The sequence below is a fragment of the Antennarius striatus genome, chromosome 12 (genome assembly GCF_040054535.1).
Source record: "Antennarius striatus isolate MH-2024 chromosome 12, ASM4005453v1, whole genome shotgun sequence".
NCBI lineage: Eukaryota > Metazoa > Chordata > Actinopteri > Lophiiformes > Antennariidae > Antennarius > Antennarius striatus.
In genome coordinates this window covers 13,249,190-13,273,902 of record NC_090787.1, presented here as the reverse complement: position 1 = coordinate 13,273,902, position 24,713 = coordinate 13,249,190, and the positions used below count along the sequence as shown (strand labels likewise).

Sequence of the window (24,713 nt, the reverse complement as noted above, 5' to 3'; positions counted from 1 at the left end):
CGCAAGGTGTCGCTGTCGTCCAATGTAACTGCAGCACAGCAGGCACACCGCTGTAAGTTTTGGTAATTTTATTACCTGTAGTGATCCCTGTAGGAAAATTCGTAGTCCACTCTACACACACTGGTTAATAGTTGCATGAATATATATATAGTAACACACACACACACACACACACACACACACACACACACACACACACACACACACACACACACACACACACACACGTTATAATGTAGTACCGTATATCAGAATTTTATGTAGTTTCTACAATCAGTTCGGAATTCATTGAATTAGACATCTGCTAAATGAATATTGTTTAACAGTAAATAGCTGATGGATAATATTCACATTAAGTTTGATTTAAAGCCCTTTTCATGGCCTTGGTGTCGTGAGTGGATATTAAATATTTTGCCTGTACATGACAACTAATGCTATTAATCTCTAATACGCAAGTTTGTTGAAATAAAAGTTGTCAGTCAATATATATCCTTATACCAACAATAAATCTGAGTAATTTTTTTTAACATTCTATTAAACTTATACATTCAGTAGGTCAATACAGTATACCTCATTGACTGAGTAATTCTGGTAGACATCACAGTGTATGAGTAGTGATTTATTTCATCCCAGTAGCAGCCAAGTGAAGTCATTTAAGAAAAGGAAACAATTATTAGTGTACTGTGGTACCTTCTGTGACTGAGTCATTCCATGAAAACTATTACAGTAAGTGTGGATCCCCAACATTTAAAGAGGAATGGGAGACATAATAAAGCTGTCAGTGATATTTTCAGTGTCTGAAACCATTGATTCAAGTTTACATGTTAGCATGGTGGTAAAATACAATTAAATAATAAATAGACAATTTGCTTATTTTAAACTTTTTGTGTTAAACTGTAATCATCTGCTCATGTCTACTCTGAGCATTTTCGTCATTCATGTAATATAAAACTTAAAAAATATCAAATAAATCTCACACATTTGTTATTCTAATGGTTAGAAATACTTACCTCTTCATAGTAAATGTGTCAATTATATTATATTTTGGTTAAAATAGCATGATTTACCTGTGCTCTTCAATTTCTTGTTCCACCTATCACAATAAAGTAATTTTGCACCAAAATACAATACACTTTGTGTAAGAAACACAAATAGCAGGAAGTGACATCATTTGAGAGTTTGAAAAAGAAAAAAAAAATCTTTAAATCTAAAATTACTGTTGAACTTGTTATGTTTTGTCCTGTGACGGGTTGAAAAAAGAAATCTCTGGATAAAATGTGCTAAGACTTAAGGGGAAAATGGTGCCTGAGATTGACTGTTATGTTTTATTGCAAGTGTTACACGTTCAGCCTGGGAATTAATTGCAGACGTTGACAGAATCACCCATTGATACAGTAAGCAAAAAATGACAGTTTCGATCCAGGGATGAAACTAAACACCGAAAACACAAACAGATCCATGTGATCTAGCCGGGCTCGGCAGAGTCCCAACAATCTCCCAAGAGTCCAACTGAGGGTCATATTTCTCAATGCTCTGCAGATAAGACCCTTTTGAGTAGGAGTATCCTCCTGTTACATAAATAGAGCCATTTATCACTACAGCACCGCACTCCATCCTCCTCTCCTTCATCTCTGCTACTGGCCTCCATTCGTCTTTCTCTATATCATAGCAGTCAGCCGCAGTCGACTGTCCTCCCATCAAATACAGCAGGTTGTCCAAAGATACAGAACACAGCCCGTAGTCTAAAAACAGAAGAGTTCAAGTCAGAATGCTCAACATGTTTTATACCTATCTCTTTTCATATTCTCATACCTGGATGGGGAATTATAGCAAGGATACTCCACTCATTAACATCTGGTCGGTAAACTTGGATTTTGTCATAACTGCAGTTTCCTCTGTAGCCATAGTGACCTCCACTCACATAGATTTGCTCTCTCAATACACAGGCAGTGGCATTTCCTACACCTTAAAAGAAAACAGAGGTCAAAGTCGTCATTTGTTCACACCTGTCCATACATTTTATAGAACATTATATACTTAATACTAATTTTATTAATTGATTAACAGATCTGTCAATATCTTGGGTTTTTTTACAACTGAATCATTCCCCATGATAACTGAACAAGCTCCATCCACAGATTTCAGAAAAACAAGCATTAAATAGAATTCACTCTTTCTTTCTTTTTTTTTTGTCAAACTGCCATAATATGGTCAAGAATTTTCAACCAGAGAAACCATCTCTGAACAGAGGAGGAGGATTAGGGCTCCCACAATCAAGTACTGACCTCCATCCCCAGAAACCACAAAAACCATTCACACCTGGGTGCATGTCTCCATAACAGCTCACATGAGGGTGGGTGAGGAAAGGTCCCCCTTATGAATAGTAATAACTCTAATGAAATGTCTGTGTAAGTTCTCAGTCATCCAGGTCGAGGTAAAGCAAGAAGGGCAAAAAGAATCAACTGGACTCCTGAAGCAAATCCAGATGATTCTTATTTTGCTCCTCTTGACTCTTAATGAGACTTACTGTCTTGGTGGTTTTGATCTTTTGTTTGTCTTGTGCAGCAGTAGGAGTAGAAACATCTGAATTCTCTTTATGTCATTTAGAACTGAAGAAGCTTCTTTGAGGAGGGGTGAAACGTCAACATAAAGCAAGTCCAGTTGATTCTCTTTCGCTCTTGATTTACCTCACCCTGGATCACTGAGAACTTACATAGACAACCAGAGCCATTAATATCTTTCACAAAAGCACAATTTTTAAAAGTAGTATTAATGCCATTTATTCTTTTTATCTTGGAAGCTGCATTTGCAACCATAAATTCAATAAAGAAGCTTTTCTAACAAATTGCGAGATTTTTATAATTTCCTGAGAAGATAGATGGCTGAGAAAGAACTCAGAAACTCGGCTCTGGAGAAAATGTGGTCAAGAGGTCCTTAAAATGTTCAGAACAAAATACCCTAAAAACATCTACTTGTAAAAATCTTATGTCATCATCAAAAGCTCCAGAGTGGAAACCAAGCTGACCCTGAAATGGGACTACTCACATTTTCACATATTTTTTTTCCCTTGCATGTACATCATTTCCCCTTCTGCATACCTTGGATCATTCTGGCCAAAGGGAACCATTTCTTTTTCAAAGGATCATAAAATTCCATCTCTTTCTCTGGAGCTCCTCCTCTGTAGCCTCCAATGGCATATATGCAGCCGTGCAAAGCCACAGAACAATGGTAGTATCTAGCTGTGATCATAGGGCAAACTTCGCTCCATTCATCATAGTCACAGTTATAAACAGAAACTGCATCTAAAGCCTCCACAGTGTTTGTCCTGTAACCACCGGTTACATAGATATTTGCACCAAGTAAACTGACGCTGTAGCTCTCTCTTGCATGGTCAGGCATGGCTTTTCCTTGCATCCAGGTGTTCCTATCAGGATCCCATATGTGGACTTCACAGAGAGGGTGCCAGAAGTACCCACCAATGACATACATGCTGGAGGACACTTTTCTGTTCGCAGACATCTCCTTGTCAGTGCACCTTGAAGCCTGAGTGAGCAGCGTTTTAAATTTCCTTTCACTTTGTAAACATTTGCTGCGTAAGTCTAAATTGGCCTTGAAATAAATCTCATCGAGGTCCAGGTGGATGGAGCGTAACAGGTCTGCAGAGCAGTGATCACGATCATCCATGTCATGCGTAACCCATTTGGCTACGGCCTCTATCAACACTTCATCCGTCTGCAAAGGGACATTCACAGCCAGAAGAGACTTCATCTTCTCCTGATCCAGCTCCAGGAACTCCTCCTGCTGGATGAGCTCCGTGAATCTGCTCATCATCACTCTGCGGGTCTCCTTCTCCAGGCTTGGACACAGGTGCAGATGCGCAAAAGCATGCATCCCCAGGCAGTTGTCCACATCCAGGAGGCGGATTAGAAAATTCTCACATGATTGCTTGACAGACACGAACTGCAGGAGGTCTGCAGCCTCCAGCAGGCTCTGAACATTGGTCTCGGTGATGCAGATCCGAGCCGTGTAGACGTAATCCACCAGAGCACGCAACACCCCACAGTCCACGCCGCTCAGTTTGATGACGCTGTTTGACCTCTCTTTCATCGGAGCGGTGAACATGACCTTAAAATAGGGGCTGCGGGCCGACAGAACCGCCTTGTGGCAGTGGAACACCTGTCCGGTCTCTCCACATTGTAGGGCGACGTCGGTGAACTGGCCACGAACGTAGAAATGTCTGAGAGCATCCAGGAGCTCCGTTGCGTGGTCACCATCGAAGAAGTCGTACGCGTAAATGTCAGCTTGGGTGAGAGACATGTTTTCAGCAGGGAATCCAGTCAGCCTTCGAGTCGATCTGCACAGAAAATAGCAAAAATCGATTCAAAATTTGTATTAATCGCAGTATTGCTAGTAGGTGTAGTATTGGAAATGTGCTTTTAAATACAGTTTCATTGATTAACAAGAGAAACAACAGGCTTACCTCTCATGATCCCCGCATGTCACCAATGGCGCTCCGGTGTCCTCTGTGAACGCGTCTCTCCAAAACAGACGAGTCTCAACTTAGCCCCAGCAGACAGCCCTGTCCTATTTTGGTATTTGTGTGCAGCAGTAACCCCCCCACCCCCTCTTCCTCTCCACAAGCAGGTTCTTCACAAAACCAAAGGCAGCCATTCAAAGCAATCAACCCTCTAAATGTAACCGTCTCTCCTCTCGGTCCCGTGATGCGCGTTAGTGAAGCCGACAGGAGCATCTCGGCCACTGGATGCAAACTCCATACAAATGATCATCGCCTTCACACCACAAGACGTCAGTGGAGCTGTTCAATATTCATGATTTGGTCCCCTTTCTTGTGGTTGCCATGGCATTCTGAAGCCAGCTCCAGTGTTGTCTGGGTTTTACCTAATCCTGAGGATTAACAGAACAGTGGAAATATTCATTCCTGATTTTTACAGGAATTTGTGATTGGACTGCTCTGTGCACAGAGGCACGTTAAATCCTTTCCAAATGGTGAATCAGTGTTTTCAAACAAACAAAACTAGGCTTTATTATTACAAAAATGTGTTTGAAATTTAAATAAATTCAGTGAAGCATGTTCGAAGTTAACTGAGGTAACCTTTTATACAGAATTAATGCAGAAGTACTTCAAATGTAGAGGACAGCTGATGGTGGAGGCCTCCTCCCGACTGCAAATAAGCCCTCAACCAACTCAAAAAGCCCCAGTGGACACTCAACAGGATACAACAACCTTTCAAAATTAGCATTGCAATGTGTTGAAATTCATTTAGGTAATATTTCTTATTCTTTGCTGGGTCCAAGCAGGAAGATTACAAGGCAGGGTATAACCAGGACAGGGTGCTAGCTGATCATACATACAGTGACATAAACCATCATTCCCCCAACCCACAGCCATCATTTCACCTGTGTTGTATTTTTGAATTGTGGAAGGAAGGTAAATAATCTGGAGGACAGAAGACAATAAAATCTTACAAAAATAAATGCCCCAATTCTGGATTCTTCCTGTGAGGTGAGCTTTACTGCTCCACCACGTCACCCCTGAACTAAAGATGTGCTGACCTTTAAGGATTCCACAAGTTAATAAAAGTGAAAACACTGATACACCAAAAAAAAACAGCTCAAGAACGATTTGATGGCAGTGGTAAGTGTACTTTATTTTACATGTTAGCTTTTCAAAAGACACTGACCAATTCAGTCAGTCTCTATTCATCAAAGTGCAGTTGAAGCATCTAAACACTGGAATGTTGCTGAAATCAAGTTGTAAATTGTAAGTAAACAAGTTGTTATTTGTAAACACACGATTTGGATCCGTGATGTAAAACTCTAGAGAATGTTGAGATGTTCACAGTGTTGCCGGCGGCTGTCTAAATGCTGAGTTGTGCAGCCTCTTTGACCAAAGGCAGCAAGGCACCGGGGTCCCGCAGGAGAGAAGACACGCCAACACAATACCACAGATCCCCAGAGCGGTCTCCAGGAGCGCTGTAAGACTCGATCTCTACTCCCTCAGTGGCCAGTCGTCCTAAAAAGATCAGTAGAAAAGACCAAGTTGGAGATATTTTAAAGAAAGTCATACAAACACCACATCACAGCATCACGGAAAGTTGAAGAACCACTGTCAAATAGGTTGCAGTGCAGCATTAATCTTATCACACCATCATATACAGGTAAATGACCACCTTCAACTGTGTCACACTTTCAATCACTGTATAAAGAAGCTGCAGGAATATACAATGTGTGTACTGTATTAAACTAATAAACGGGAAATATTTGACCGTACAAAAAGTACAGATAAAATAAAAGATAAATTACTAAGATCCTGATGGAAAAAAATGACAGTTTTATCAGGTTTATTAGTTCTAGTATTTTTATAAATACACATCATGATTCCGTGTTTAGGAAGTCCCAAGTGTTTATTCAAAATTTATACTGAGATTAAATTTGTGAATACAAGTTATCATTTATGAAGGTGCACCCTTACATTCATTTACAAACTGGGATCTGGTTGAGACTATTGTTGGTGTGAATTCTGAAGCTTTATAGATGACCTGAATCTCAAGGAATTTAATAGTTACCTGACTGATCTTTCAATAAAGTTAGAATACATAGACAAAGTAGCTGAGTTACTAGTTAATTCAACTAGTTTTAATTTATGCCAATGATTTTTCTCCTGGGTAATAGCATCATCTTAAAGTTTCCTACCAGCCACTGAGGACAGGAGCTGAGGGTTGGCGGAGGCCTTGAAGAACAGCAGATTTCCAGCGAGAGGGACCGGTTGTCTGAAAACACTGTCACACAGCTCCAGTAGGACTGGAACACCACCTTGAAGTGAACCGCTGGCTATGTAGCTGCAGCCGCTGGCCGTGATCTGAGCCCTACACACCCCACCAGCAGGATCTCCAGATGGACAGTGTGTGTGGGTCACCTGGGAATCAGATCAGAAGTATGAGATCCTCTAAAAACACACTCATCCAACCATGTGCTTGTTAGAATAGGTGGCTCTACCGCAACTCCAGACGCCTCAGCAAGACTTAGTACATTAACGAGATTTGGCCCCAAACCAGACTCATGATTCAGCAGTCCAATCATCACCGATGCCGCCATGTAACCAGAGGAGGACTTCATGCAATCCCCTTGAAGAAAACAGAAAATAGGGAAAATGGATGGATGGAGTGAGTTGTCAATATCAGTCTGTTTTACAATCATACCACCAGAGGGCGCAAAAACACACCACCACCATTCTAAGTCCCAGGTTGAATGATGGTGGTTCTACCTTGAGTGGTGATTTGGACTTGGCTGATGGGTTTCTTGAGAGTATTGCAAGAATGCAGCACAGCTCCAACAGCTTCTCCAAGTTTGATCATCTGGTGACAGTCCTGGGAGAAGGTGCTGGCCAGAACCTGAGCATTTACCTGCAAGAGGACCACAAGGAACAAAGAATGCTTTCATGAACTGAATGCAATCACAAATCCTGAAAGCAGATGAGCTGCTTCTTCGTCTTTGGCCGAGTCAGCGTTGATGTAATTGTGCTGACATTACAGCCTTCACGGCTGTTCTCTCATCTCAAACTGATGGTGCAACACATAAGTCTGATCAAACAACCACAAGCACACTTCTTCCTGTTTTGGTGGTTTCTATTTGTCACATTAACTACTGATGGTGCCTTTTGTCTACTTTCAGATGTATTTTTATCAAGTTATATATTAGTTGACCCTTAAAACCATCAACAAAATTCTGTATGAATATGTGACATGATGTTACAGTATTTTACCAGCTGCTGTTACTAAAGCCCAAATTATTTTTCACTCCTAACCTCAAATTTCAGATAAGAAAATTTGCTTTTCTTATGATAAGTGAGCAAACCTCATCTGAAGTTCCCTTGGTACACAGGTTTGCTCTGAAATGTTAACTTGCAAATGATTCATAATTAAAAGAAAAAATAAAGAGTGAAGAATAAATAGAAAGACATTCTGCTGCCTTTTCACTTTAGGTGGACATGTTTCTTGCATGTTCACCTCAGTTGTCAATGAGGCAACTCTGACCATTCACTTTCTTCTAACAGACTCCCTGTGCAGACGAAAGTTACACTATTATCTGGATCTTCAAGCATTTATCGCTTCAGCTGAATATTCAAAAATGTGGGCTGTTTTTTTTTTTTTTTAAGGAAAAAGTAGTTCTGTTTCTGATTACTAGAGTTTGAAAGACACATCTGCCTGAATGTATAGAATGTGTGCTTCCTTTGAGGAGGAACTGGGTTTGTTAAATGACGTTAAACAAGTCTGACAACTTGTACTGTAAAAGAATATGTGCATTTGTGAAATGTTATCTACTCCATTCACATCAGCTCGATTTCTCTTGACTGGTGATTCTCGTGCTGAGGGTGCTGCTGCTAACGTGACTAGAGTTCATGAACAATACTGAATCAAACGGAACTGTGTCAAAATCCACAGATTACTTTTATAAATCTGAAATGGAAGTTTGGGGCTTCCTATTCAAGCTGCTGCCCCCGCGACCCGACTACGGATAAGTGGAAGACGATGGATGAATTACTGCAGTGTTCAGACATTAAGCTCAAGGTTTAGAAAATGCTCAGTTTGGAAAAAGCAGAAGAACACAACTTACTGCTCCAATCAGCTTCTTGCCCTTCACCATGTCCACCATCTGTAGAGCGATGTCCTCCCCACAGCGAGCCTGAGCCTCCTTCGTACTGGCGCCCAGGTGAGGACAGCTGATGACATTAGGATGGTTGACCAGAGAACGGTCCTGAGGGGGCTCCTGCAGACAAACACCAACAAGAAGAAGTGAAGTGGTTGTAGATGGATGGACGGATGGATGGAATTAAAGAGACACATGACCTGTGTGTGGACATGCACCCATGATCTTACCTCAACAAAGACATCAAGCCCTGCTCCTCCACACTGTCCGGACTCCAAAGCTCTGAGGAGAGCAGCCTCATCGATGATGCCTCCTCGTGCACAGTTCACAACCTTCACTCCTTTCTTGCATTTAGCAAATGACTCATCATTAAGCAGACCTTGGACAAAAATATACATTCCACAAGTTAAATTTAGATTTATTGTAACTGTGTTGTGATTGAGAGAAGCTCAGTGACGCTCACCAACAGTAGAGGGCAACAGAGGGGTGTGGACGGTGATGTAATCACACTGAGGCCAGAGCCGCTCCAGATCCATCTGCTCCACCCCCCAGCTGGCAGACACCTCAGGAGGGGTGATGGGATCGTAACCGATGGTCTAAAACAGAACATCTATTATCATCATGCTTGTTTTATCTAGGAATTAAAATGCATTTCCACCTCGGAGGAAAGCGAGTAGCGGTCTCGTGATTTATCCTGTCTTTACTTACCCTCATGCCAAATGATTGCATTCTGGTGGCCACTTCCTTTCCTATCCTTCCCAGTCCAACTATTCCCAGTACCTTGCCATACAGCTCTGCACCCATGAACTGTAACATTAGAAATAAAATAATGAGCCCCTCTCTCTGCACTGCACAGATCCAAGTGTCACATCCCACTCATACCAACCAGCTGAACAATGGAGCCGGTCATGTGACAGTAATAGGTCTGTGAGTCTTGTGGGAATACGTCTGAACTGAAATCACCTTTTTGCGATCCCATTTGCCTTCCCTCATTGATATGACAGCCTGTGGCACGTTTCTGAAAACAGAATGGCATAATGATGGCAGGTTTACACGATTTAGTCACAAGTGAAAAACACAAGTGTGCTGAAAGCGGATGAGAAAGCCTCCTCTTGCCTTGAGAGACTCATCAGCAGGGCGCATGTCAGCTCAGCGGCGCTGATGGAGTTGCCGCTCGGTGTGCTGGATAAAACAAGTTACAGTTCATTTACGTTCCTCATTTCTTAACCAAAGAAATGTCCCTCAGACAGCAGACTTACTTCATGACAATAATACCCTTTTTGGTAGCGGCATCAACGTCCACGTTGTCCACGCCAGTCCCAGCTCGTCCAATGATTTTCAGATTACTAGCAGCATCGATGATGTCAGCGGTGACCTTTGTGGCAGACCTGACCACCAGGCCGTCGTAATCCTGACATGGAACACAGAACACACCAACGGTGTGATCTACTGAACCGACATTCATCAACAGCTCCAGTGACAAATTAGCTCCACTGTGTGCCATTTTTGTGTCAAATGTTTCAAATACTTTTACCAATCAAGCACAAAATGACCTCACATGACACTGGCCTTAGAATTCATGATTATGAACTGTGAATGCAATAGGGGAACATTATGTTAAGAATTTGGTATTATTACATTAAATTGTTTCAGCTGCATTGGACACAGGAAAATAAACTTGTGTTAACTGAGTAGAAAAAAAGACAAGACAGCACGGAGATCATGTCAGATAAAATTCAACAGCATGCCTGCAGCTGATCATGTGTTTTACAGCCTTCAATGGCTACGACTAACAAAGCTCACAGTAATGTAGTTCATTCATTGAAATCTCTTCAATGAATGGGTGACATAAGAAAGAACATGAACCAGAACAGAGAAGGCTCACTTTAGCAGTAAGAACAATAATATAGTTGAGATTTTATATTATATTCAAAAATATACAGTACTGAAGGACACTGGTCAATTTAATATTATCACAGGATTATAATGATTGATGCATTGCAAAGATGGAGCCCATATGAATGACTTCTCATGTTTTATCAGATGTGAGAACTGGTTTCATCTGGATCGAGAAGTTTTTTTGCTGTTTTTTTCTGACTTTATTGATCCCGATAAGTCACAGGTTGCTTCTTACTCTTGTCTTTGTGTGTTCACTGTTTCCTCCCTTCTCTTCTATTGTGTCCACAGGGTGTGTGGGTGGGTGTGTGTGAATGCTGTGGGTGCGGCCTCACGCCTGTAACACAATCTACCCCTCAATTGAGAACAGATCAAACCAGCTCTTCCAACACGTTGCCAGATTTCGTTCATGCTTTCACGTCACTGCCCCTCCACACCCCCCTCACTGCTATCATCTGGACAATAAAACCACTTCTAAGTCGTCATCATCCGTCTCAGAGTCGGCTTGTGGATCCAGATTAAAAACTTTTCAAATGTCAAGCAGTTCAAACTTGTAATTAAATACTATTTTGAAGAATCAATTGAAATATGATCCAAAACACAACAGCATGCATGTCAGCACACTGCACTGTGTCTGCCATTCACACTCACTAATGCACGTATTAGTGTGACACATGTGGGCTGGGAATGTGGGCTTCATACGCCAATCAATAAGTTAAACAGCAACATTAATGACTTAGTAATCAAAAATAAAAGTCACCCAACAGTAAATTAACATCTTTCCTGGAATGTTGTTATAGTAGTGATTAATCATCACGCTATCAGTTGAGAAACCACTCGTCTGGATGGAAAGGTAGATCGAAAGCTGGTGGGAAAGGCTTTGTTACCATGGATACAGAATAGATCAACTGGATACATACTGTAAAGCTTTAGGATTATGGGATTGAAGTTTTTACTGGAGTTTTACCTCTGACTTTGTGACATGTGCTTTGAATGTTTGGAGAAAAATTACACAAAGACTTCCCCATAAGATCTACCACACACCAGAGTTTGATCTGGAGCCAAGTTCTGACGCAGTATATTTCTCCAGCATGGAAAATTCACTACTGTGACATAACAATTATTCTACAGGGTTAAATTTAAGATCAAAGTGTAGTTTAAACTGCCCTTAGGTCACAAATTTAATTAAATATACTTTAATAATCCCAAACTGGGAAATTCACATTTTAATTCACATTTTACTTTAGATGTGGAAATCAGTAGGACGCACATTTTGTACATTTTAACTGCTTGTGTCAGGTTTTGGTTATTTTAAAGTTATCCACGGTGGCGCATGAAGATCACACATTAAATCACGTGGAGATGGTTGATATCTCCCAGTAGCTGCGTGGGTGTCAGCAGGATCACGGGTGGATGAGTGGCTGCACATAAAGCGCAACTCATCCAGACGCAGACCCCTCAGGGGACAGGGGGGGATCCGCATGCCATCCGCTGTCTGCATTGTGCCACTCGCACAAAGTGATGGTGCAAAAGAGAGGGATGAGTTGCATCAGCTTCTCGTGGGGGGGGTGGGGGTGGGGGTGGGCGGTGCTATCCCAACAATCAATTCTCACCTCATCCTGGGAAATACGCGTCAAACTCCAGCGCGTCTGCTTACAGATCGATGCCCCCATCACACGATCTAATAAACTTTTAACAACACAAGGACCAGCCGATGCAAAAAAAAAAACAAAAAAAAAAAAAACATGCACAATAAATCATTTACGTAATCCATGGTGCCTACTTTACCTTGATCTCTGCCATCAGTTCATCCTTTTTCATGTTCTGCTTCTCCGTGACGCGGATGCCGTTCGCCTCCAGGAGCGCCTTGCAGCGGGGGTCCACACTTTCACTGATCAGAACAGTCTTGATGGAGATAGGGGCCATCTTGAGCTTCTCTCTGCAAGTTGGCGAAATACTGCTGCGGCTGGCTGGAGTTGTGGGAACGGGGTTTTCTTCCCTCTGCTGGTTCGAACGCTGAACCGGGTTTAAGACGGCCCCCGTCGAAAGAAACCCGCCTTCTCCCGTGTCTCTTCCTCTGACGTCACAGACTGGTTCTGACAGATCCGCACAAATTGGACTCAAGTAAGAGTAGTTACTTTACAATATGACTCAAGTAAAACTTTTTCCCTTGATGTTTTTAATCCGTAGTATTGTTGGGTATATTCCATTACGTGAAAGTGCAACAGATGTCAAAGGTATTTTCAAATTAAATCATATCAAATTAACTTTATTTATCGGACACTTTTCATGCAACATGCAGCAAAAAGTGCTTCACAGAAGTGAAAACAAGTTAAAAAAATTTTTTTTTAAATATCAAAGATCAGCCACTTCCTCCCACCTTCCATATTAGACACACATAAACACCCAATCACACACAACACAATGTCTTTGACTGTTTAGGAGTTTCTCTATTCAAGCATGTTAGACGTCACACACAGCGCCTCCTAGTGGCGCTCAAAAGAACAGCATCAGGTTTGTCAATCGTTGCCAGGTTACAGGACAACCGACTGGCCTGAGGGTCACCGCTCACTGTAGTCGAAGGATCTATTTATATAACTACTGGCTAATATATCAATTGCAAATGGAATCAATGGTTTCATCCGACCAACAAAGAGGCTCCAGGATGAGAGGTGAGAGTTTTAACCTTGTTGAAGATAAATTAACAGATGTAGTCTCCAGACTTGATGGTAAGAAAAACCTTGAAACTCGGTAATATTAAGTAATATTCAGAGAAATTCAGTCGCCTCTCTGAGAAAACACTAGTTGTTAAAGGATTTTTGCATTAAGTCAGTGAGAAGCCCACAATCAGGGGCATTAAAGCGTTAATGGTGCACAGCTCCCCATTCATTAAACTCTTTTAAAATGAATGCCTGCTGTTTGTAGCAATTGTGAATTATGAACTGAAGTCATTACCGTTATTATATTATTACATAATAAAACTTACAAATTGTTTATATTTTATTACTAAAACCGGTAAGTTATATTTATGCATTGTATAAGACTAATAAGAAAAAGCCGAAAGGAAAAGAAGAAGATAAGACTAATAAGAAAACTATAATTTCATGACACAAATTTACACATTCAAATGAAGAACTATTACATCTTAAAGTAAACAAAATATTCCACAACAATGGAATGAGTATTTTTTCTTTCACAAACATGCTCCAAATGATTATTGAACAAGCACACATTGAGTCACTATTTTTAAATAAACGCAGAGCCAAAAACTTTTTTACTGATTCAGTAAAATGGGTCTAGCAACACAGCTACCACCAGTAGACCTGAAATAGAACATTCTATACAAAAGTACATAACAATAGTATATTTAATAAGTGGACTGATCCTTTGTATTACTCATAGAGTCATGGCCAATGTTTTTGAAATGAGTCCAAATCCCACAGAACAAAAGCATACACAATCTAAATGTATGTCCACCTCACCATTGACACTTCTGGACTTGGCAGGTTTTGTCAACACACACTATGGTGCAGTAACACACAGTAGCAAAGTAATGGTTGCCCATTAGGCTATTTTACTGAGAGGATCCAGTGATTAATATCAAGTTCCAGACAAACCAGTTGGTTCAAAAGGATGACAAATAGCTCAAGAGCTGAAGGAACAGATGTGATAGGAGCATAAAGGCTGTAGCCCCAGACTGGAAGATAAAGCCAGTTATCCCTGAAAGGGAATATACATACATAGAGACTCTGCTATATATTTTATATTTATTTTCAATACTTTTAAATCTATTATAGCATCTTCAGCTGGAGAAGTCAGCAAGATGATTCATCTACCAGACCTCCGGCAAGTCATTGTTCTGTCCAAGACTGAATGGCTGAGGATTCAAGATGAGTTGAACCAGGTTGATAAAGTCAAGAAGAAGATCAGAGAGGATGTGAAACAGAGACAGGCTCTCCACTTACAGTCAGAAGAGGTGGTGAGACAGTGGTCCAACACTATCGCTGTAAGTTGTCTGGATAGAGACTTTCCAAAAGTCACAAAAACTTTAGGTTTGTGATGTTGTGAAAAGCCTAAAGAACTGTAATAAAGCAAAATATTAACTACTTTTTAATCTTTCAAAGGGACAACGGCAAAAAAAGCTAGAGGCAAAGCAGATTCGTGATGAGATTGAAGAGGAGAAAAGAAAACAGATTGATAAAGAAGAGGCCAAATATCAGCAGCAGAGGCGGAAAGAAGCCATTGAAAAAGCCAAGACACAACTGTATTATCAAACTGATCGTGTCAGAGAATTACATGTAGGTATCACTTGATTGTGCGACTTGTACATGTTTGGCTGAATGGTTATGGTTTAGGATCATGAATGACTGGTACTCCTTCCACAGGGTGCTCTCCTGCTGACAGAGGTGCTGAAAGAAAGGGAGGCTCAGATTGAACTGAAGCAAAGAATCAAAAGTGTCTCCAAAGATGTTGACAAAGATTTCATGAACATGATGAAGGCCAGAAAGGATGAAGCCTTGAGGCAGGAGCAGGAAAAGGCCCTTCAGATAAAGCTGAAGAGACTGGCTGTAGCAGAGGATCTACAACAACAGTAAGTCCCACAGTCAAGGTAAAAGCTGCTTTGGTCAAGCTGCAGACACACCAGTTTGTAAAAACTGTCAAGGAATTATAGATACTCATTACTTCTGTATTTTATAAATTATGTAAATTTGTTTGAAATTATTAATTTAGCATCTTATTCAATTATAGGTGTTACAGTAAATTATAATAGTGCAGCACAACCTCCAAAAGTTGAGACGAAGTACAACATAATAAGACCTGAGTGAAATGTTTTGCATCATGAGAATTATTTCTTTATTTTAGAATCAAGGAAAATGAGCTAAAGCGACAGCAACAGGAGACAGAGAACAAGAAGGATGGAGAGGAAATCCAACGTCTTAAAGAGCTCCATCAGTGGGTGCAAAGAATGGAGGAAGAAAAGAAAACAGAGCAGAAGAGAAAGCTGGCACAAGCTCACCTGGTAGGGTTGCTGGTTATTCAGGTTGTGTGTTCTTAGTTCACAAAACTAAATCACGATTGTATACTGTGAACATATAGGAACATGTAACCCAGAGGAACCTCAGGAGAAGAGCAGATACCCAAAAACAACAGGCTGAAGAGGCTCAAAGGAAACTTTTTCTCTCTGCAAAACAAAAAATGATGAAGTTAAGAAAAGACAGAGAAGCAGAACTGTTCAGGTAACAATAAACAGTCAGTTGTTTCTGACACCTCAAGCACAGAGTGACAATGCCTTGTTTCTTTCTTCAGAGAGGCCCAGATGCGAAGAGAAAGGATTATGAACAAACTGATCATCACACAGCAAGAGCAAACAGTCAACGAGGAGCAGAGAATCGCCAAGGCCGTCGCAGAGCAGGAGGCAAAACGGGCTCTGCAGCAGCTGCAGGACGAGGAAAAGATGGCCGGATTTATAGAGTCCATCACTAAACATAGAGATCTCATGGTAACACAAGTTCAGCCATTCATTCCAGAAAACATTAAGTAATGCAGATACATCTCACAAATATCTGTCACACCTGTAACACAAACTGTGTCTCATCAGAAAGAAGAAAAGAAGCAGAGGGATGAAAGAGAAAAGCAGAATTCCCGTGACAGACTTCAAGCTACAAAAGAAGCTGACATGGTATTTACTGAGAAACAACAACTGAAGGCACAACGGATCAGAGAAGATAAAATAAAATTACAAGACTTCAATGCTTTGCAAATGGTAATGTTATATTTACAAAAGCCTGAATGACACTCCAGGCCTTGTTCTTTGACATGTTGTGTTTATCTTTCCACCTGCCGCTACAGGCTGAGAAAAGTACACGGCACCAGCAACAAAGAAGAGACGAGTACGAGTTTGAAGAGAAGAACGCTGAGCTCATTGCTGCAGAGGAAAGCCAGTTTCGACAGTATTCTCAGAATGTCATCAAAGCAGCGGATGAGGCTGAGAGAAATGTGTTTCCACTTCACAAAGCTGCAAGGAACGGTCTCGGAGGGGGCTGTGGTCACGTCTCCTGTCGGGCCAGGCCAGTCTACCTGGTTCAGGACTGCACTGGTGCCCAAATGCCAAAATATGTGTCTGGCCTCACCCAGAACATTAAAACACTGAATGAGGCTCTAGATATTCAGGAAGCAAAGAGGAGACTTGGTTTTACGTGGTGAAAAATCCCTCTGAGCTGGTTTGTTGTCACCCTGAACACGTTTTTAGTATTTTAATGATTTCAATATGTTGACAATGGTAGTCTGAAAACACTCTTTCAGTTTTGAGACTGTGTTTGACATCGTTTGTCGGGGTCTGCTTTGAATTTGTGCTCTTCATGTCTCACACCATCTATGAGCAACTATTTTGGGGATCTTGTCCTGTTTTCGAGGTCTCTCCCAGTAATTCTCAGTCAACTGCTAGCCAGTCATTTTCATGACAGTTGAGAACAATGTTCTCAATATCCCTGATTTTGTTAAATATTCTGTTGCCTCTCAGATAAGACAATAATTCACATCTATTAAAATGCGTCAGAAACACTGTTGAGTAAACTGTTCACAATAAAAATAAACAGTCACATTTGGTATGTGTCTCTCATTACAAGAACATGTGAGAACATCAATATTAAGCTGCATTAACCGGTTACTTTTACACTAAAGAGACTGATCAATATGACAAATCATCACCTAAAGCTGCAGCCACACACATGCACACACCAATTCATTCCCTACTTCTACTTTTAGCTATGCTGCTTTATCACAATGAAAAGAGATGAAGACTCGAATGTCATCTACACCAACGGGCGTACCTTCCACTGTCAAATTTTATTACAAATTAATCACTTAGTGAAAGTTGAATTTATGGCATTTTAATGAAATCAGTGTCAGCACTAAAGCATCATACATTTTATTTATGGACCACACAGGTCTCTAACAGCACAAGGACAAGCAAAGGTCTTCACAAGAATACAGTTGATTATATTCAATCCTCTTGGATGACAAAGATCAAAACCTGAATAACCTCACACTACAAAGTGAAACTGACCCTCTGCAGCAGCTATCTTTCAATAAGATATTGGATAGTTTTAACTTCAGCCAACTTCTGGCTACAGGTGATACTCAAGACTATTTACCATGGACTTACATCAGATTCAATCAATCAACGACAATTTATTGATTCTGAAATTAGAGATAAAACATGCCATGAACATCAAAGTTGTGGTAAAACTAATAAATTTGTTTTGAGGACATTACTTCAAGGATGAATGTGAAATAAAACCTGTCAGCAAAATTTTAATTATTTCACCTCGTCCTCTTCGACGCGACATATATATACAGAGATCTATCAAAAATCCTCCTGGTGCCATGTCCTCTCATATATGTACAGTATGTACTGTACTTATATTACTGCTGGCAAGGTGACAAACTAAACGTAAATTTCAAACTGGGCTAGAATTTTTAATGTTTACTGACAAACTGCAACTCAGAAATTCTAGTACATAAGCAGCTGTAACTCTCCAACCTTTGTTCTGTGCAGATGTTTGACTGGAGGGTTGCGGTCTGAGTACGTAAGTTAGAATGCAACTTACTACGAACTTGATTCGCAGTGTTGAAAATTGACCTGTTAAGATTCAAGCTGCAGTGAATATTACACAGTTGGAGTTTCCTGTTTATTCACACAAACTGTTCAGATTATCAATTATGGATTCTAGTTGGTGATGAACAAAATTGTTTGTCAATTGAGATGGAAAAACTAGAGCAGTGTAAACTCCCTGTTATTGCCGATTTCTGTCATTTCAACTGCTAGTGATGTTTGGGCCTATAAAACTGATTGTGTAATGTGATCGCATTTACAGAATATTTAACTATTAATTACAAACAGTTGCAGCTTTCAATTTATTTGAGTTTATAAAACAAATTTGCACAAAACACAAAAAACACAATTACAAACTGACTTTATGATGCACTTTACAGTATGACAAAGACAATATTCCATGCAAAACAAAACATAACACAAATCAGAGGCCTCAAAACCAGTTAACAAATAAAACCTCGAAGATTGTGGGTGTACAGGGAAATAAAAGACATCATGAATGTGTAATTTTTCTCATTTGAACTTAACTAAGAAGGAATAAGCATGCGAGAACATGAGGGTCTTTCGTCAATCCGTAGTAAGCCATCCCTTCAGACAAGTCAGTCAAGAGAAAATTACAGGGATGATACACAGAAGATTTCTGGTGTGTAAAAATTTTATATTTTTAAGTCTGAAATTAAAACTATTATAAACTGAAATATAACAAAACAGGCTTTGAAATGACTTCCTCTGCCCATTTACACATTGGAGGAGAGTAGCTATTTATTACAAATCCTTTCACTGACCATGCAGCACCAGCTACTTCTCAACATGTAATGCACCTAAAAAATCCAAACATTCATTGCTCATTTCAGCCAAAGCTCCTGTAATGCTTCTCTGCCACCCTTCTCTCTTCTCGGTGAATCAGCAGTTAACCGTTCTGAAGGATAACTCTGACAAACACACTGCATGTGTATCATATTTGCTTTGGATCAACCTGTTTTTTTGTACCGAAAGATTAAAGTATTTTAGATGGAAAGCTGACTTTGCATTCTACTTATGTAGTGGCTGTAAAATACACATCAGAAGCTCCAAATCTGTTCCATTACATGATCACTCACTGTCAGAGCTTGAGCTAGATTTATTCCCCTTGCTGTCTTTGCCCTCTGTACTATCTGGTTTTGGTTTTTCAGGGTCTTGGGATTTGGAGGTACTGTTCACTCTGCTCCGTTTAGAATCTGGGCTTTTTTGACTCTTCCTCCTCTCGTCTTGGTCACTCTCAGAACTGCTGCTACGCCTTCTCCTTTGGGTAGAAGCTTCTCTGTCCTTTCCATGAGAAGACCGATCCTTGCTGTGGTCTTTTTTATCACTCCTGCTTCTTGAGCGCCTTCGTCTGTAAGAATCTCGAGACTTGTTTCTGTCTGGACTTCTTGTTTGATGTTCCTTCTCCCTAGATGCTCCTCGCTCCTTGCTCTCCCTATCACTGTTGTGTTGTCTTTCCTGACTCCTGACATCTTCTCTGCTTCTCTCCCTGCCTTTTTCTTTTGTCTCTTCTTTGTCTTTTGACCCTGCAGATCTGGTTCCATCCCGATTCCTGCTACTCGATCTATTCTCATTTTTTGTTGTTCCATCTTCGCTTTGAGACTTTGACCTAGCTTTCTCAGTACTTTTTCCTTTGGAATCCTCTTGGTGTTTTTTATCTGATTCATCAACCTTATTTCTGTCTTTATGGTCACCTTCTGACTCCTTTCTTTTTTTAGCATTTCGGTCTTTACTTCTTGAGCGCCCTCTTCTGTCTTCACGTCTGTGTTTGTGACGTTTGTCTCTGCTTCTTGACCTTCTGCTCCTTTCTCTGCTTTTACTGCGACTTTGAGATGTATCCCTTCTCTTTGTCTTGTGTTTGCTGTGCTTCTCCTCACTATCTTTGCTCTTGGATCTATGTGACCGAGTTTTCTTGTCTTTTTTACCCTCAGCTGTTTGTTCGTGGTGTGTACCAGAGTTTCGCCTTTCTCTCTGCATATTAGTAGCATCATCCATGTCGTCATTTATGTCACTTCTGTAAAAAACAAAACAAAAAAAACCATACAGAAGTAAAGCATAGACAATGTTACTGAAAAATCATGAAAACTATTATTAGCCAACTACATGTGGCTGCATAATTTTCAATCGTGTTGTGATTTAAATTTATAATATTGAAAATCACAAAGGTATCCGTGTTCGATCCCTTTCTGTATGGCGTTCATATGTTCTCCCAGTGCCTCCCACCTCCAAAAACGGGGTGTAACCCATCTTTTGACTGTAGCAAGCTGGGATAGGCTCCAGCAGAACCGTAACCCACAAGGTGGAAAGACTGGTTTAGATGAGAATATTTCTAACGACTCATTACAAGAAACTGGATGGAGAGATGGCTGAATGGCTAAAAGATGAAATGGAAAAGGGTATTTCTAAATAATCCTCAATCAATAACAAATGTGGCGTCAAATCCCCTTTCATCATAGGTTTCGTGAATAGTGAGGTCCATACATGTGTGGCCTGAGGACAATAAACACAGACTTTTCTGCAAATGAGAGAGGAAATCAGGATGCGTTTTTTCCCGGTGTCTAGCTCCACATAATGTTGGTATGTGCACAGCTGATACAAAGACAGACAATACTGCTAATTGTTCACTTGCACTATATCTCTTCAAGGTTTATCTGGAAACAGAAGTTTGGAGAAGATAAACAGTAAATTCCCATTTCAATACTGTCAGTATTTTACCGGTCTCCTTTAATCCAGCGCTCTCCAGTGACTGCCCGCATCCTCTGACGTTGCAACTCCTGGCGCCAGTGGGGTGGTGTTTCACTCCGTCTATAACGATCTCTGGACCTTGAACGAGACGGAGTGCGATATCGCTGGATAGGAGAAATAACAAAAAATGTAATTGGCAGAATTAAAAAAATCTTAATTCAAATGATTCTAAGTGGCAAAACATATGTTTTCGTGCCAGTGTATTTGTAATAGGGATTTAATACCAATTTGCAGTCCTTACGCACATTGTGACAGGTGGGCAAAATTGTAGTTGCAAATCACCTACCCTTGGACCCCTGCCTTTTATCTTCCTCCCAGATCGTGTCATCACTAGTCTTCTGTGATAGGTTGACTGAGAATTGTATGCATAACCACCACTTGAGAAAGACAAAAACAATTAGACATGACTATTAATTGACATCACTTTGTTTAGATGTTTAAAATTACTGCTATCTGCACACCTCTCTCTCTGCCTCTCGTCTCTATTTTGTTGATATTTGTCGACCTCGTTTGATGTCTTGACCATCTGGGGGCTCCTCCTCATAAGGAATCGATTCTCTGGGACGGGTGGAATTTCTTCAGGGCGAACTGTAGACGTTACCAAGTCTTCTTGCTCCTTCTCCTCAACAACTTCAACCTCTGATCTGGGAACACAATGCAGTTCAATAAAAGCACACACCATTGTTTACACTAAATAGAAAATAAATTAGTTACTTTTTCTTAGCCTTCTGTTTCTTTTTTTGCTTTTTTGCCTTTTTCTTCTTAGATTCTTTCTCTGAGTCTTCAGAATCAGACGAGGATTGAGAAGAGCTCTCGGAGTCGCTGGAGCTGCTGCTGGAACTGGATGAGGATCGTGATTTTTTCTTTGTATTTCTCTTTGCTGCAAATAATTAAGAATATGTCAGGTTTACCACTTTATGAAATCTCCAAACTGCATTGCCTCAAGCAATGAAAGCATAAATATTACATGGTGAAAACAGAAACTTCTTAAAGTGCTTCACACAAATTTACCTTTAGATTTAAGGACAAGCTCTCCGCAGTTCAAAACTTTCACCTCAGCGTATGGTCTGCTGTTAGCATCTGTTTTCTGGCTCTCCATGGTTTGAACAACCTCTTGGCCAGAAATCACATGACCAAAAACCACATGGACACTGGAAAAATACAGAAGAGTCAAACATAACATACTGGACATGATGAAATAAATTCAATTGTCAGATAGTATCATATAGCACTTACCCATCCAGATGTGGTGATGGTTTGGTTGTTCTGTGTTGCAGAAAGACATTAAAAAAGCACTTAATTATGTGGATGACTGCAAACTTGGTTCAAACATCAAATCAATGTCACAGGAGATCTGTGCTTACATGAAAAACTGTGATCCATTTGTATCTTTGCCCCTATTGGCCATTGAGAGCAGGTACTCCTTGTTATGTTTAATAGCAAAGCTTTCATCTGGGAGAAAAGGAGAAGATTGTACTGGAAGCCAATGTCAGTTTGGATAACACAAATCTCTGACTGTGGTCCTTTTTACCTTCAAAAAAGCCTCCGTAGATGGATTCACCTCCTCGTCCATTACCTATGACATCAAAGAGAAATATATAACACTGGTAAATGTGGAGGAAGATATTTATTTTAGTAAAAGATTAATGAATTCCTGGTTGTTCTTTGAGGGACTATAATCTTACAAGCTGACACCAACAACATACATAGACAAAGACAGAGATTTGGAGTAGGCTGCTTATGCTTCAATTTCTTTAAATGGGCCAAATTCTTACTTATGCCTAATGTGTTTTAAGACATGATCTCCAAAGAAACAGATAAGCTACAAACATCTGATTTATGAACTTTTGTAATATAATCATGCACTGCCATATCTGACTACTGTAGTTCCCCTTTCTGCCACAACCCCCGGTGGGTATCTCAGCGTGTCAGGCTTTGTACCTTTGATACTTTACTATTTATTATGGTTCTTTTATCCTGCACATAAAAACTTTCCATAGATGTTTGTTTTCTGTTCATTTTGGTCAATTGGGAGTTTCAGTTTAGCGGTAATGTATTCTGCACTACTGGTTGGAGCGGCCCCTTGAAGAAGGTAGCCATGTGATCTTATATATACTGTAGTCATATGTACTTTTCCCTGATGAAAGAAGAGAGTCTACACTTTGTTTTGATAGTTTCAATGTGTTGTATAGTCATAGAACTTTATATTCTCTGGACTTTGACAGATCAGTCACAATGCTCCAAAACACTGAAAATGTCTGGCATATGGTCACTTACCTTCACTGAAGTCTCCACCTTGAATCATAAAGTCTTTCACAATTCGGTGGAACAGACATCCTTTATAGTGCAGGGGTTTCTGAGTTCCTTTGCCAATGCCTTTCTCACCTGAATGAAACCACGAGACAATAAAACTGTGCCCTGGTGTTAAAGAATTTCTGTTTTGTTTTTTGTTTTTTAAAGAAATCATTACTACTCACCCGTACAGAGGCATCTGAAGTTTTCACACGTTTTGGGACAGATGTCTGAAAAAAGTTCCACCACAACTCTGCCAACTATGCAGAAGAAATAGCATTACCTTTTATTTTTCTTCTTGATAAGAAATTACCTCCAGCCATCAGTTCATTTTGTATGTCTAAATAAAATTTACACAGTCTACTACAACATCTTTTCTATCAGCCCACTGATGCCCTTTAACAGATATGCTGATTTATCCATCTGTCAAGTTCAGTGGTGCTCCTAATATTTGTAATAACTGCACTAGGTTATTACAATACCATTCAACACCAAAAACACCTCACTAGACAAGTTTCAACAAAACTAATGTGAAATCATAAGTGAAATTACCTGTAACCCCGGGTTGTTGCAAAATGTACATATACAATATGGTAAGTACATTTTAACAGTGTGACTGGAGGATTTCAGTGACTGTTCTATGTGATTGATGTTGCATTGCCAATAAAGTCCTGATTGTCTGACTGATTAAGAAGCGAGAAAGTTGTTGTTTTTTCCACTTACCGAGCACATTACTGATTCCGATGTCAAAGAAGCACCGAGTGCGTTGAACTTTGACCCCCATCCTGGTCCTTAAGGTGAGAAACACAAACCCTTGTATTACTGAGCTACAAGTATGCAAAAAGCTACTGTAAACTGGACATCGGCCGTGTCCGACCAAATGAACGAACTGATTAAACACTCATTTAATTCTGATCACATTTAGGATACAAAAAACGCGTGAATGAGGCTCGGGCAACAATGAAACCACAGCTGAATTTAACACATGCAAAAATGGAATTTAAGCTAATGTTCGTTTGGTTTCGATTAGCACGCTAGCGAGCTTAAAACGCATTAAAACGCCACCGTGCCTCTAATTGCACAATACCGTATTTTCTGCAACAACCTCAATTTACTACGCTCTCACGTACCTGGAGTCGACCAGTATGTTTCCACGCAGTCACACGGTCACCCCGCTAGAATGATCTTTTCAAGTTTAGGCCTAACGTTAGCCTAGTCCTGTACCTGTCCTAGCCTCCTACACACAAGACCTATGTATGATATTAACCGTACAATTTCGACAAATTAAAGATACAAGTGTACCACAAAGACCCAGTTAATGTGAAATCATTCACCTGAAAACCAAAGGATATCAGTCTTTCTAGCAAGCAGTTCTCACAAACGATGGAAATTCAGTTTCATTCAGTGTTGAGCGGACTGTTTTCTAAAGATGGCGCCGCAACGTCAACGCATCATCTGGGAAATTGGTGCCCTGAAT

General features: G+C 40.3%; 4 protein-coding genes across 5 annotated transcripts; 1 reads left to right on the top strand and 3 right to left on the bottom strand.

Annotated features, from left to right (window-relative positions):
- Positions 1-618: 618 nt before the first annotated feature.
- klhl23 (kelch-like family member 23) lies at positions 619-4,778 on the bottom strand. Its single transcript, XM_068329606.1, has 4 exons — positions 4,481-4,778; positions 3,099-4,354; positions 1,813-1,965; positions 619-1,742 (listed from the first exon to the last, which is right to left on the bottom strand). The coding sequence occupies exons 2-4, from the start codon at positions 4,315-4,317 to the stop codon at positions 1,432-1,434; spliced, it is 1,683 nt and encodes a 560-aa protein (XP_068185707.1). The 5' UTR covers positions 4,318-4,354; positions 4,481-4,778; the 3' UTR covers positions 619-1,431.
- An 865-nt stretch (positions 4,779-5,643) lies between these two features.
- phgdh (phosphoglycerate dehydrogenase) lies at positions 5,644-12,594 on the bottom strand. Its single transcript, XM_068329139.1, has 12 exons — positions 12,352-12,594; positions 9,927-10,078; positions 9,784-9,849; positions 9,631-9,685; positions 9,376-9,474; positions 9,131-9,263; positions 8,898-9,046; positions 8,635-8,787; positions 7,286-7,424; positions 7,018-7,145; positions 6,715-6,937; positions 5,644-6,034 (listed from the first exon to the last, which is right to left on the bottom strand). Exons 1-12 carry the CDS (start codon positions 12,487-12,489, stop codon positions 5,880-5,882), a joined length of 1,590 nt encoding a protein of 529 aa, XP_068185240.1. The 5' UTR covers positions 12,490-12,594; the 3' UTR covers positions 5,644-5,879.
- Positions 12,595-12,596: 2 nt separating this feature from the next.
- Positions 12,597-16,776, top strand: cfap210 (cilia and flagella associated protein 210). Its single transcript, XM_068329140.1, has 9 exons — positions 12,597-12,687; positions 14,361-14,569; positions 14,688-14,861; positions 14,949-15,154; positions 15,427-15,583; positions 15,661-15,800; positions 15,871-16,063; positions 16,163-16,327; positions 16,414-16,776. The coding sequence occupies exons 2-9, from the start codon at positions 14,387-14,389 to the stop codon at positions 16,765-16,767; spliced, it is 1,572 nt and encodes a 523-aa protein (XP_068185241.1). The 5' UTR covers positions 12,597-12,687; positions 14,361-14,386; the 3' UTR covers positions 16,768-16,776.
- Positions 16,777-18,528: 1,752 nt separating this feature from the next.
- Positions 18,529-24,682, bottom strand: ppig (peptidylprolyl isomerase G (cyclophilin G)). Of its 2 annotated transcripts, none has more exons than XM_068328895.1 (13): positions 24,571-24,682; positions 23,960-24,027; positions 23,422-23,496; positions 23,222-23,329; positions 22,476-22,520; positions 22,309-22,396; positions 22,181-22,210; positions 21,956-22,095; positions 21,659-21,824; positions 21,406-21,588; positions 21,231-21,321; positions 20,915-21,048; positions 18,529-20,213 (listed from the first exon to the last, which is right to left on the bottom strand). In XM_068328895.1, exons 2-13 carry the CDS (start codon positions 24,018-24,020, stop codon positions 19,271-19,273), a joined length of 2,064 nt encoding a protein of 687 aa, XP_068184996.1. In that variant the 5' UTR covers positions 24,021-24,027; positions 24,571-24,682; the 3' UTR covers positions 18,529-19,270. The 2 variants fall into 2 exon arrangements, with proteins under 2 accessions (XP_068184996.1, XP_068184997.1); XM_068328896.1 differs by lacking the exon at positions 24,571-24,682 and adding an exon at positions 24,367-24,546.
- Between the last annotated feature and the right edge of the window lie 31 nt (positions 24,683-24,713).

What these genes read in the sequence shown, in the direction of transcription:
- klhl23 (XM_068329606.1), bottom strand. Translation starts at nt 4,317, where the DNA reads ATGTCTCTCACCCAAGCTGACATTTACGCGTACGACTTCTTCGATGGT. An exon ending in TTTGGCCAGAATGATCCAAG is followed by an intron (nt 1,966 to 3,098) that starts GTATGCAGAAGG and finishes TTTTCTTTTAAG; the next exon opens with GTGTAGGAAATGCCACTGCC. An exon ending in TGCTATAATTCCCCATCCAG is followed by an intron (nt 1,743 to 1,812) that starts GTATGAGAATAT and finishes TTCTGTTTTTAG; the next exon opens with ACTACGGGCTGTGTTCTGTA.
- phgdh (XM_068329139.1), bottom strand. Translation starts at nt 12,489, where the DNA reads ATGGCCCCTATCTCCATCAAGACTGTTCTGATCAGTGAAAGTGTGGAC. An exon ending in AAGGGTATTATTGTCATGAA is followed by an intron (nt 9,850 to 9,926) that starts GTAAGTCTGCTG and finishes TGTTTTATCCAG; the next exon opens with CACACCGAGCGGCAACTCCA. An exon ending in CTGCTGATGAGTCTCTCAAG is followed by an intron (nt 9,686 to 9,783) that starts GCAAGAGGAGGC and finishes TTCTGTTTTCAG; the next exon opens with AAACGTGCCACAGGCTGTCA.
- cfap210 (XM_068329140.1), top strand. Translation starts at nt 14,387, where the DNA reads ATGATTCATCTACCAGACCTCCGGCAAGTCATTGTTCTGTCCAAGACT. An exon ending in AGTGGTCCAACACTATCGCT is followed by an intron (nt 14,570 to 14,687) that starts GTAAGTTGTCTG and finishes AATCTTTCAAAG; the next exon opens with GGACAACGGCAAAAAAAGCT. An exon ending in ACTTCAATGCTTTGCAAATG is followed by an intron (nt 16,328 to 16,413) that starts GTAATGTTATAT and finishes CTGCCGCTACAG; the next exon opens with GCTGAGAAAAGTACACGGCA.
- ppig (XM_068328895.1), bottom strand. Translation starts at nt 24,020, where the DNA reads ATGGGGGTCAAAGTTCAACGCACTCGGTGCTTCTTTGACATCGGAATC. An exon ending in AGGTGGAGACTTCAGTGAAG is followed by an intron (nt 22,521 to 23,221) that starts GTAAGTGACCAT and finishes TTGATGTCATAG; the next exon opens with GTAATGGACGAGGAGGTGAA. An exon ending in AATGGATCACAGTTTTTCAT is followed by an intron (nt 22,211 to 22,308) that starts GTAAGCACAGAT and finishes TCTGCAACACAG; the next exon opens with AACAACCAAACCATCACCAC.